The sequence below is a fragment of the Triticum urartu genome, chromosome 1A (genome assembly GCF_056163025.1).
Source record: "Triticum urartu cultivar PI428250 chromosome 1A, HENAU_Tu73, whole genome shotgun sequence".
Taxonomy (NCBI): Eukaryota; Viridiplantae; Streptophyta; class Magnoliopsida; order Poales; family Poaceae; genus Triticum; species Triticum urartu.
The window spans coordinates 22,425,067-22,438,091 of NC_141873.1; the positions used below are offsets into that span (position 1 = coordinate 22,425,067).

The following is a 13,025-nucleotide window of genomic DNA, read 5'->3' on the forward strand; positions in this document are numbered from 1 at the left end:
GCGAGCAGCTAAAATACGAATTAGAACAATGAATCAAAGGTACAAGAGATGTCTTGCTTAAACAGGTGCCCATGAAGTTTCTTTCACTACAGGAATTGTTGGATCTTAGAACCAACGGATGAGGTTAGGTGCTACGGGAGCGCCAAAATATTCTAAAAAAACACCCTTCAGGAGTCATGTAATCACAGCCAAGTCCAAGGCTCTGACCGTGACCGTTGGATCTCAGATCCAACGGCCGAGCTCGTGTTGGAGCACCTAAGCTTAGATGCTACGGGAGTACCTGATACTCACACCACAGACTTTCGAAAGTCCCGGAGGGGAAGTCAGCAGGGCTAATATCATATTTCTACATTCTTATTTATGCCTTTTATAAATGTTTTGAGGCAAACAAGCCTTACAAAGTGGCCCTTGTCTTTTATTTGTCTAAAAGATTTGGTATGTTTAAAACTATATACTTCCTCCGTCACGGTTTAGAAGGCGCGCTTGAAAATTCTCTGGGACCTAGGTGGTTATCTATTGGTTGTGAGATGAGCTAAAAAATAGTATTCACACTACGCATGCATATAGAAATTGTATATCGGAGTACTAATTAGCTACTAGAAATAAATGCAATGCGTCCTAAACCTTGTCTATTGTGGAAACGCACGTAAATTTAACTGTGCCTTCTAAACTGTGACGGAGGGAGTAAGTTGATCGACAACCGAGGACATTACCAACCAATATCAGACCGAATGGACAGATATAAGCCTAAAGAATTAATTGCATGTGAAAAATCAAAAAGGTGGACAGATCAACACCATGATCCTTTGCTTTGTCCCTAGTCCTGATCTTCACACTCAGGTGGAGGTAGGTGCCTTTGCAAGTGCCCTCTCTTTCTCCTCCGTTGCTAGCTAATCTTATCTGCATTATTGTGATCGTTAGTGGGAAGGAAGGGCCCCATTGCAGATGCTGTTGAAGCTCCTAGAACATTCCTTGCGAGCTGAACTCCCTCTTCTCATCTCAGTTCACTTCCCTTAGTTTCCACGTCTCAGGGATCAGCAGTTTCTCCTCCTGCGACCATCTAGCACCTGAATATGATAATACTGAGATATACATTATTATGTGTGACCACCATTGGCTGCCACCAGGAGAGATGGAGAGAAAGCTCCAGGCTTGTAGTGCACGTCCCTCTCCAGTCTCCATCGCTTGTGATCGTGTAGTATGTACACCTCCTCCCGCCTATAAATGGGACATTGCGAGGTCGTCGATCCAGCAAGCAAGAACTAACCAGCACTAGCAGTCGTCTTCTTCTTCCACTGGTATATTCTCCTGAAGGATCGATCCATCCATCTTGTCCTTCTTCCTTCGACCTCAAGCTAGCTAGCACAAATGGTTCGTGATTGAGACCGATTGATGTACTAATCTGTGCATGTTCTTGCATTTTAAATGTGTCTCATTAACTGTGTGTTTGTACGTGTGGTGTGGTGCAGGGAGGAAAAATGGAGATTGAGAGGTCATCGTGGAGCGAGGACGGCAACCTGGTTCAGGATGCGGTCGACTACCGGGGTTGCCCGGCCAACAGGTCCAACACCGGCAGCTGGCTGGGAGCGGCATCCGTGGTCGGGATCGAGCTATGCGAGCGGCTGGCCACCATGGGCATCGCGGTGAACCTGGTGACGTACCTCACGGACACCATGCACCTGCCCAGCGCCGAGTCCGCCAACGTCGTCACCGACTTCATGGGCACCTCCTTCCTCCTCTGCTTCCTCGGCGGCTTCCTCGCCGACGCCTTCCTCGGCCGCTACCTCACCATCGCCATCTTTGCGCTCGTCCAGGCGCTTGGCACCGGACTCCTCGCTGTGTCGACGACCATACGCCATCTCCGCCCGCCACCCTGCGGGGGCGCAGCACCGTGCGAGGACGCCACGGGTCTGCAGATGGGCGTGCTGTACGTGTGCCTCTACCTCATCGCGCTCGGCACCGGCGGGCTCAAGTCCAGCGTCTCCGGCTTCGGCACCGACCAGTTCGACGAGCGCGACGAGCGCGAGCGCGCCGCCATGGGATACTTCTTCGACCGTTTCTTCTTCTTCATCAGCCTGGGCACACTTCTCGCCGTCACCGTCCTCGTCTACATCCAGGACCATGTCGGCCGGAGCTGGGCCTACGGCCTCTGCTCTGGCGCCATGCTCGTGGCCATCGCCGTCTTCCTCTCGGGCACCAAGAGGTACCGCTACAAACGGAGCTCCGGGAGCCCGGTCGTGCACATCCTCCAGGTCCTCGTCGCCGCTGCCCGCAAGCGCGGCCTCAAGCAGCCGCTCACCGCCGCCACGCTCTATGAGGACCGCCCCGAGCACGCGAGGATCCATCACACCGACCAGTTCCGGTGCTTGGACAGCGCGGCCGTGATGGCCGGTGAGGAGGACAACGAGGTGGGGCCGGACGGGCGGCCCGCACCGAACCCGTGGAAGTTGTGCTCGGTGTCCCGCGTGGAGGAGGTGAAGATGGTGGCGAGGCTGATGCCGGTGTGGGCGACGACGATCTTGTTCTGGACCATCTATGCGCAGATGATCACCTTCTCGGTGGAGCAGGCGACCACCATGGACCGGCGCATCGGCCGCTTCGAGATCCCAGCCGCGTCGCTCACTGTCTTCTTCGTTGGCGCCATCATGCTGACCCTTGCCGTCTATGACCGCGTGTTCATCCCGCTATGCCGAAACCTCACTGGCCGGCCGGGGTTCACCAACCTGGAGAAGATCGGCATCGGCCTGGTCCTCTCCATCATCGGCATGGTCGCTGCCGCCATCTGCGAGAAGAAGCGTCTCACCGTCGCCTCCACGGCCACGAATGGGACCACTCTGCCGATCAGTGTATTCATGCTGATTCCGCAGTTCCTGCTGGTGGGCGCGGGCGAGGCCTTCATCTACACGGGGCAGCTGGACTTCTTCATCACGCGATCGCCCAAGAGCATGAAGACCATGAGCACCGGTCTCTTCCTCACCACGCTCTCCCTCGGCTTCTTCCTCAGCAGCGCCCTCGTCTCTCTCGTTAGGGGCGCCACCACATGGCTCGGTGACACCATCAATCACAGCCGCCTCAATTACTTCTACTGGCTCCTCGCCGTGCTTGGTACCCTCAACCTAGCCGCCTACCTCCTATGCGCCATGTGGGCCACGCCGGCCGCCAGCAGCAAGGCGGAGCAACCACATCCCGCGACAGCAGCCGACGAGAAATGCTAGCCGGTGCAGGTTATCGTTCATTACTGGATGTGCATATAGGTCCATCCGGTCTGGGTGTCCATGCATGCAGCTTCCATGTACGTCCGTATGTGAAGAACTTGTTTGTTTCAGTTTATCATTGAAAATAAGAAGAAAATTACTAAGAATCTTCTCCAATGTTTCTGGACCGTGGAAAGAGTGAGATATGTTTTTGTTTCCGTTTTATTATAGGGTCGCAATATCCGACGAACGGTTGGTCATTTCAGTTTAGTCGTATGGCGTGGTCTGTTTCTTCAAACACATGTCAATTTCTGGTAAGATTTTTTTCAAACAACAGCATTTGTCACCTCCTACTTGATAAAGTTGCCACAGAAAAATGTTGGCATGCCATCCCTCTCCCAACTGGCATTCACTAGTTATCACTACCGTTTTATATTGCCCCATAACATCTTGAGGATCATGGTTATCACACTGAAGTTAAGACGAAACATATCCTTGAACATTGGCATGACCACCAACTTGATATCTTCCAAAACTTTTGAAAGACGGTGACCAGTGACCCATCCAATCCTGGCGTAGAGTCGGGTTTCATATCCATGAGCAACCGTGGATTGTGGACAATCTCAGCTGCAAATTGCCGATTGTGAACAGTCTTAACGGCAAATTGTCCTTCTTCCTGGTTGCCTACATATGGGTACCCGTGAGTTACTCTAGGATCCAAATTAAGTAACTTGGTGTTGTGATAGCGTTACAAGTGCATAATACATCATCTTAGTAGCTCCTAAGAATGCAACTTGACTTAGACAACATGTGCACGATCAACATGTATATAAGCTGCAGTAATGAAGATCAACATGTATATAAGCTGCAGTAATGAGCTAGAGTATAGGATTATCAAATTTCAGTGAATATGTAGCAATGAATACAATAAATTAGATGGGCAAGCGACAACATAAGATGTTTATGAGTGTAGCATCTATATACACAGAGACGACAGCATACATAAAATAATGTATTTTAAAATAGTACTAGAAATGATGACGCGGGTGGATAATGATAGCACAAGGTTATAACTCTTAGTTGAAAATTTTCACTAAAAGATATTTGATAAGTATTGCAACAAACTATTCATGCTTTAGTATTCTAGTTACCTATTGGTGTTGATGTATATAATTTTACTTAGATGGATTATTTCGCATAGTAATTGTTTACATTTTATCAAGGTATATTCATATATAAATAATGGTCAAACTCGTGCTTTCAAAAGCATGTCAAAATTGCTGAAATTTGAGATAATTGTATCCATTGATATTGAACATGTATATAATCTAGCCGCCCAAATGGGCAGGTCACCATGCTAGTTACAAGAATTGAAAATGAGAGCTCCTTGAGAAATTGTTGGCCCGGTCAAAATCGGATGACACAATTTTAAGATAGAGACCTCAATTGATTGTGAGGCCTTAAAAACTAGGGAGCATAGTGTTATAGATGATAGATAGAAACAGATAGATAAAATATTTCTCGAGGGTGATCAAGTGCAAAACATTTACCTCCACTCATACTGGATCACCAGCAATGTAATATTTAAGTCTCTTCCCATTGACCCTTGATCTAATTACAATTAACATCACCTTTGAGTCTTATGGTCCCTATGGATAAATACCAACAATGACATCTGATAGGCTAGAGATTATAATTTCCAGCTGAAAAGGAGGGAAACCGAGCAGCAGAAACCATGCTACTCCTGCCCTTATTACTCTAAAAAAATTTATCGTCGATCCATCTCTAGCAACCAACACCTAATGCTCAGCTGGGTCATACAAAACATAATTAAGTTCAGCGTGTGTAGATAAGATAGCTCTTGTTGCCCCACAAGTTGGTCAACACGTACATGTACACCAGTCAGACAATCACCAGATGATGAGCAAGGAAGAAGAGTAGCAGCTGCTGGGCCCGGTGGAGTCACTCACATGCATACAAGGATGTCAACCTCTACCACCATTGCTTTTGGTGATTTGCTCTCACACTAATCTGATCCGATCTGATCATGACAAGGCCGTGCTATCTATATATCGACATACACTTACCTTTTCTCCCCACCCTTTTGAGTTGTGAGAAGCCTCGTAGATGAACAAGTTCACAGCATGCTTTTTTTGAGGGCTAATGGCAGGTGCTCTGCCTTTGCATTAAAGATTAGGAATATACATGAGAGAAATCACACACAAAAGGCGTAAGGGCTAAGGGCATCTCAAGCCGTTGGCCTCCCCAGGAGGCATTTTTCTCGCCTCCTGGGGGGCTGCCGGCGAGAATTTTACTCTGGGGCTCCAATCTCTTCCAGTCGTTGCCCCCCCCCCCCCCCACCCCACCCGCTCCTTCCCGACGTCGCCGAGGCACCGCGCGAGGACGGCTCCAGCGCGACGCACGAGCCCGGCGAGGACGCGCAGACCGCCGCGGCGTCCACGGGGCCTTCGAAGCCGTTGCCAGACGCGTCGTACGCCATGAGGTTCACGGCGCCGGGGAGCACCGGGTGGCTGCCGTTGAACGCCTCGAGGCGGCGCAGCCGGAGGAGGCCGGGCGGGAGCGCGCCCCGCAGCGCGTTGCCGGAGGGGCGGGCCGGGGAGCCGACCACGAAGCCGCCGCCGTGGAAGTAGACGACGACGGGGAGCTTGCCGGGGGCCGCGGCGGTGGCAGCGGAGGCGTCGGGCGGGAGGTAGACGCGCGCGCGGGCGGGGCTGGAGTGGATGTCCTTGGAGACGACGCCGGTGAGTGGGTCGGTGCCGGTGGGGGCGAAGGCGTCGCCGCCCGGGCGGTGCACGCGGCCGCTCTTGTACTGGCAGAGGTAGGGCGGGAAGTCGAAGGCGATCTCGGCGTCGGGATCCATGGCGCAGCGGTTGGTGGCGGCGTCGACTGCGCCGTCCCACGTAGCTCCAGAGGCGACGCTGCGGGCGGGAGCTGTGGCCGGGCGCGGAGGCGAAGCTGCGGGCGGGAGCTGCGGCCGGGCGCGGAGGCGACGCTGCGGGCGGGAGCGCAGCAAGGAGTGCTTGGCCGGGGAGAGAGAGAAGAGTGGACGGGGAGAGGGGAGGTGGGGGCGGAGAAAGCGACGGGGGAGAGAGAGAGATGTGGAGATAGAGGCCGACGTGTGGGGTTTCGCATGCAAAAAAGTAGTGCCGGCGCCCCGGCCGACCCCCAGGTTGTTGGGTTTCTCTCGCGAGCGCCGGCCGTGTTTTTGGCTAATACCGGCGCAAAACGAGCCCATGGGGGTGTGGCTGGGAGCGTTTTTGACCGCCGGCGCTGAAAAAAAGCTCCTGGGGGGCTTCCTGGGGGGCCGGCTGGAGATGCCCTAACAGTCAGAAAGACAATCTCTATTCCTAATGGAGCAGTTGGTAGTCTCGCTTCCAGGTTTTTTTTAGTCCCACCTCCTATGGTTTTTTTTGGTACATCCTCCCACCTCTGACTTAGCCACCACAAACCGAAAAAACCTCGTGCTGAGACCCCAACCCCCACCCATGCACGTACGACCGTAAAAAGACCTACGAAGGTTAACCAACGATAAAAGACCTACGAAAATTAACCAGCGACAAAAAGACCTGAACCTATCGCCCGCACGTACGAGGTGAAGGAGCGACGACCCCTGGATCTATTCGCGACGCGAACGCCGCCGCCTGGCAGATCCCAGGCGCTAGCCGCGGATCCCTTTGCCGGCTCCGAGGGGTCGTGGAGGCGGCGCCGCCATCGTTGTGGACCTCTGGGTCGCCATCTGGACACCTCTGCTGAGGTACGCCTTCGCCTTCGCACGCCGCCGACCTCCCAGAGGAGACGCCGCCACGACCTGCGCTAAACCCTAGGCATCAACCACCATGCTCCCGTCCTCCGGTTCCTCCTGCGTTCGCCACCATGCGATCGCCTTCCTCCCTCAGGTTCATCTCCCCTCTTTTCTCTATTTGGTTCAAGACGGAGAGAATCAGATCAGGATAGAGAGATGGAGATGAGGATTGAGGCCATGGGATCCCTTTGTGATTGCAACTTATACATGAGCTCGGTTTAGATCCCTTTGCTAGAAAAAAGAATGCTGCATACAACAATGATCTTATCTAGATTAATGGTTCTCTGATTATTCTTTTGATTCTGAGTCATCAATGTGTTTTTATTGTAGGTTCTTGTACGGAACATACCACCAGACCCCGATGAATCAGATAGCAAGCCTGTGGAACATTTCTTCCTTGTCAATCATCCTGATCATCATCTGAAACATCAGGTAATCACTAAATTTTGGAACATCTCCCATTTGAAGAATCATCTGCAAATTCAAATGTAAGGAAGTGTGCAGTGCAAGCAATTATCAGGGTAAATCTATTTCTCAATTATGTATTTTTACCACTTCATCAGGAGTGTAAACTGATAGTATTTCCAACTACAAAGTGTTGGCTGCCCAGGAAGAAGGAAAGGTCAGTCCAGACATGACATTTAACTATAATAATGGAGGTACGTAGTGCCTACTGCTCCCTTGTCCCTTGCTACCGGCTGGGGATGCTCGGCTCGCCAGCGATGGGGATGCTCGGTGGGCAGTCCCTGCTCTCATTTTCCTCCAGCCTCTGGTAACCCTCCTCCTCACCTGCCTCGCTGAAGCGGGATTCATAGGTTAGTTTAGTTTGGAGGGATTTCCTGTGGTTGTGCGTGAATCCAGTGTTCACTGGGCTTGTATGTTTCATTCCTAATATGCTAGCTCCTGCCTAAACACGCATTAGAGAATCTCATGTATGTAATAGAAGATACACAAATGTGGTTTTCCAGGGAGCATCAGGTACATCTTATGTGGGGATGAACCATCAGCTAAAGGGAGTGATAGGAAAATATTTTGTTGAATGCAATGGTAAGGCGAAAAACGACACGCCTTGGCGAAGCAACTCTAAGATTCGGTAAGGCTAATCAAGTCTGCAATCAAATCCAAGAGCAGGGGCAGAGAAAAACATTAAAATACTTTTTAGGGCAGAGAAAAACGTTAAAATACTTTTTAGCTATTGATTGAAGTAACTGGTAATTAGTAGCAGGAGCAACAATTGTAGTAAGAACCTACCTAGGCATATTTTCTCTCTTTCCTATCACATGGCACATTGAATAACTTTATAGTACAAATACATTCACATATGTTATTTTAAATTATCATGTGATGGAGATTCTCGTTATTTCGAATCTTTGGTCGGAACCTTCATTTTGTGTTATTAAATGCACATGGTATTCAGTTATCTCCATTATGGTGAGAAGACTTTGATCTTGATATACCAGATTTAAGCCTCCTACACCATAGGAGGTCCTCCTTTTGGTGATATTCACTCATATGTCATTCTAAATTATCATGTCATGGAGGTGATGGGTATTTCGAATCTTTGGTTGGAACCTTCATTTTGCGTTAAATTCACATGGTATTCAGTTATCTCCATTATTGCCAGTAGCAATGCACAAGCACTTTCTATTAAATGCACATGCTATTTTCTTTTGTATCATGTCATTTTGTGGTCATTAACAATCAGATGGATGAAATTGATCTTGTTTTGTGCATCATGGATTTTCCTCAACTGAATGAGTAGAAACATAAGTGTGTAATGTAGTAGCCCCTCTATTCCATTGTTATAAATATTATAGTTTTTCAATCTTCTGACCTGATCGTAACAGCTGTTTAAAAGGAAGTGATCACATCACTATTTAGATTTTACTTTTTTTGTATGCTTAAACATAAGATTAGTTTGTCCCCTTTCGTTTTACCCTTCATGCTAACATAATAAATACATATTTGAACTGAATCGGTTGTATTACATATGCCACGAAGGATGTCGCCGCTTGAAGCTCAATTTCCATCAGCCCCTCTTTTAATTCACTTGCATTGTTTCAGCTTTGCATTGTACTTCTTTGACGAATTACCTCATCCAATCGGCTTTAATTCGGAGCGTCAGTCTTACTAATTATCATTGCCTTAACTTTTCATATGAACCTCTTACAGGAAACAAGGACTCCTATTTGTCTGTAGTACTGCCCATGAGACTCAACCTTGTTTTACCTTAATTATCATGGTGTGCCTGTTTTTAGAATAGCTCACCATTTTGTTAGTGGCAATAAAATGCATCTTTAGGCACACCTATAGCGCACATGTGATGATGTACAGATGAAAGAAAGATCTTAGAAGTTGAGAAGCCGAGAGCTGGAGGAACAAGGAGAAGCTAAAAAGACAGAAGAAGTCAGAGCATGTGGAGCTGTTGGGCAAGCAGAGTTCTATCTGGGTATTTAGGTAGCTGAGGATAAAAGGGAAAAGGAAAATGTTGACGATATAGCTACTCAATGTTGAGAATGTTGCCTGCATACTTTGTTGCCTATATATCATTGGCTTTGTATTGATCCAGGCAAGAACAAATCAGATGGAACAAGTTTGCTACGGGTGGGTGTGCATCAAGTTGCTTCGTTGCCGGCGGCGAGTAATCTCACACATGTTTATGGTGCATATGTACCAGAAAATTCAAATGGTACTGCCCGATGTGCCTTTCATACGAAACAGTTTATGCTTATGGGTGTTCATCTTTGTTTCTGTATACAGCTTACGGCTTTTTTGTTGATCATACGTACAAGGGGAATCAGGTAGGGTTTGATGCGCCTTTCATACGAAATGTTGATGAGAATTACCCAAGTAGTCCAGGTATGAGGCTGTGCGGATATAGTAATCATAATTTTCAGTGGCATCGGCATGTTCTAATAAATAAGATGGGAAGTTCAGAATAATGTAACATCGGCATGTTCTAATAAATAAAATAAGAGAAGGTTGGGTATACTGAAGCAGACCCCTTATAACGGTTTATAAAGTTGAAGGATGAAACTTGAACGAACACAATTCTGAGGTTTGTAAAGTGAAGCCAAAGACAAGTTCGAGGGGTAATGTGGACTTCTCTCAAACTATATTATTAGAGGACAATGAGGGTCTTGAAGACAATGAAAGCGATGAGTTTCTGCTGGTTTTGTTTTGTTGTAGGCGAAGTTCTTAATTATAATTATCAATGTGTTTTTTTTTAAGGACGCAGTGACATGCAAGGCGAGGGAAATTGAAGCCAAAACATGCAGGACGGCCAGGAGTGTGCCATTTTTTCTATGACAGGTTAGTGATTTTATCCTTTTTGTATTTTTTACATTGCTAGGTACAGTAGTTTATATGAAATGATTTGTTAATGGTAGGGGGTGGTTCTTCAATCTTCAGGGAATCAAGTGGTAGCATCAGATACTGACATGCATGGAAGGTAGCAGTATATGTATTTGTAGCAAATCATCATCGCCCATAAATAAATCATCTCTTGCCCGCTTCCTCTGTCCGGTTGTCAACTCAAATTGCTTTGGTTCACAAGTTCGTTTCATCGTACATCTAGGTACACTAGAACTGAGAGACTACTTTCCTTGAATGGCTCATGCGAGTAAACTGACAATAGTATCCATCCAAGATGCAGTAGTATATGTATCTTCATAGAGATGTAGATGCATAGATAGTTCAATAGTGCACATGTTCATTGACAGGGATGTAGATGTAGTATACAACCGAGGTTACATTGACAAGTTGGTCCATGATGCTCCCAGGAAAAAGAAAATATGATATATTGTTTCACACTATCATCCATAGTGAAACTTGTATTTAATATTTCTTTGTTTTGCAATGCTGAATATTTTGGGAACACACAGTAAGATGTAATCTACGGATTCACCAAATCAGCTTGAACATTGTTATCATGCTTCGTATGATTTGGTAATGATTTCAGAACATGGAATGGGGCAAATAAAGTTGAAACCATGTACTGTTCCTCACAAAAAAAAACAGTTAATGTCGAGAGGTTTCATACTGACATTATTTCTTACCAACTAATGGTGCATTACTCCTGCCATGATAACAGCAGCTAACTACTCCATGATCACAGCAGTAAACATTGATAAGAGTACAAGCATTGGAGGAGTACTCACCACGTTTGAGGAAGTCGTCATCATGGTGGTGGTGGTCGAGGAAGTCGTAGGTGCTGGTGGCATCATCACGGAGCAGTTACCATCTTCTCCTCGACTTAAAATGTAGTACTCCATGTACTCCCACTTGTTAACTTTTTGAAATGCAGATCCACTCCAAGAATGTGCTCTGAAATGGAAGTAACATGGAGTATACTCTAAAAATCAGTATGGTTTGAGCCCACTAGATCAATCAAAGTTCTCCAGCATGATAAAAATAATACTACAGCATGAGTATTACAGTAGAATCAGTTTGGTTTGAGCCAAGCAAGAGTACTAAAATCCTGACAAAAAGAATACTACAACATGACAAACATGATTTCAGAGATGTTGATTTCAGTACTTACAACCCATTGATAAACATGATTTTCAGAAATGTTGATTTCAGTTAAACTACAATATTTACTCCAAGCAAATACTCTAAGAAACAATACAAGTACTCCTACAGTACTGAAAGTACTCCTGTAGTACAAAATACTCTAGGGGGAATGTACTCCTAAGTACTGAAAGTGTACTCCTGTGAGTACTGAGTTTACTAAATTCAGAGGCATCAAAATGCTCACACCCAAGTTCAGTCATCTACACATGGAGTAGTGCAACCGAGTGGTCTTTACCATGCCCGAATCGGCGAGTGGTAGTGGCAGTAGCAGCCGCATTGTACAGGAGCAGCAGCAACCGCATTGTACAGGAGCAGCAGCAGCCTTTCCAATCTACTCCCGCGGCAGAGAGCAGTTCTTGACCACATTACATCTACATCCATATTCCATCCACATCAACAATCACAATCACAATCAGCTCCAAAATCTCTCCTTGCCTTTCCCCGAATCCTAGGCTCCAGAGATTGGAAAGGTGTGGGGAAAATTAAGGATGATAACCTTGCAGGTCAAGCATGGGGAGCTCGACTTCGCGCTTGACCTGGGCGCAGGTGACGGGGCACTCGTAGCGGCGGAGGAGTACCAGCAGCGTCGGAGATGGCAGCGTCCAACACGGCGCTCCTCCTTGCAGGTCGATGGCGGCGAGGAGCGCTAGCATCCGTCGCCGCCTTCCTCGAGCAGGACAAGGCCGCCGTGCCCGCGCTTCTCACGCTCCTACTCGACCTCGCTAAAATATCCAACTTTGGCTCGACTGTGACGCAGAGGATGCGGGCAAGAGGGAGAGGCGACGCAGACGAGAAGGCCCGGCGGCGACGCCTGAGGAGAAGGGCGGCGACGCGGTTGATTCGCCGACGCGAGTGAGGGGGAGGTGCGTCGCCGCCGCGGGCTAGGGATTTGGTGGAGTGGGTGAGCGAGGGGAATGAGCGTGAAGAGGCGACTGAGTGAGTGGGTGAGTGAGCGAGGGGAAAAACTGGAAACCACAGAAATTTTGTAACGTTCCAAGAAATGTACTACAAAACCTTCGACATTCAAAGTACCAATATTTATTTTTGTTATCACTATATTTAAAATAGTACTCCCTTTGTAAACTAATATAAGAACGTTTAGATCACTAAAATAGTGTTCTAAACGCTCTTATATTAGTTTACGGAGGGAGTACTAATTTAGGAAATGCAGAAATATGTCTGGCTATTATGTTTTTTTATGCTCTAGTGGAATGATAAAGAATTAGTTCGTCCGGTTAACACCATGAGTATTTTCCGTTGCACATTTTAAGTCCTTCGACATGAAGCTCCGTTACACGTTGCTTGTGCAAGATGTGTATATAAGCTAATGAAGAAGTTTTTTATTATACTTACTCAAATATCATGTGAATCAAGCTAAAAACAACATTCATGATATTTTACGGGAATTATTATTTTTTTAACTTTGAAAACAA

The 13,025-nt window shown here is 47.3% G+C and overlaps 2 protein-coding genes across 5 annotated transcripts; one reads left to right on the plus strand and one right to left on the minus strand.

The window, feature by feature from the left end:
* Positions 1–1,214: 1,214 nt before the first annotated feature.
* LOC125543683 (Major facilitator superfamily protein) lies at positions 1,215–3,363 on the plus strand. Its single transcript, XM_048707119.2, has 2 exons — positions 1,215–1,371; positions 1,470–3,363. Exons 1-2 carry the CDS (start codon positions 1,369–1,371, stop codon positions 3,213–3,215), a joined length of 1,749 nt encoding a protein of 582 aa, XP_048563076.1. The 5' UTR covers positions 1,215–1,368; the 3' UTR covers positions 3,216–3,363.
* A 143-nt stretch (positions 3,364–3,506) lies between these two features.
* Positions 3,507–12,537, minus strand: LOC147988619 (uncharacterized). Of its 4 annotated transcripts, none has more exons than XR_015617410.1 (5): positions 12,089–12,537; positions 11,828–11,963; positions 11,178–11,343; positions 7,367–7,814; positions 3,507–3,878 (listed from the first exon to the last, which is right to left on the minus strand). XR_015617410.1 is itself a non-coding variant. In XM_087544941.1 (5 exons), the coding sequence occupies exon 5, from the start codon at positions 6,448–6,450 to the stop codon at positions 5,506–5,508; it is 945 nt and encodes a 314-aa protein (XP_087401067.1). In that variant the 5' UTR covers positions 6,451–7,491; positions 7,570–7,814; positions 11,178–11,343; positions 11,828–11,963; positions 12,089–12,537; the 3' UTR covers positions 3,885–5,505. The 4 variants fall into 4 exon arrangements, 3 of the variants coding, with proteins under 3 accessions (XP_087401067.1, XP_087401077.1, XP_087401073.1); XM_087544941.1 differs by lacking the exon at positions 3,507–3,878 and having other exon boundaries at positions 3,885–7,491; positions 7,570–7,814; XM_087544951.1 differs by lacking the exon at positions 3,507–3,878 and having other exon boundaries at positions 3,885–7,437.
* Positions 12,538–13,025: the final 488 nt, after the last annotated feature.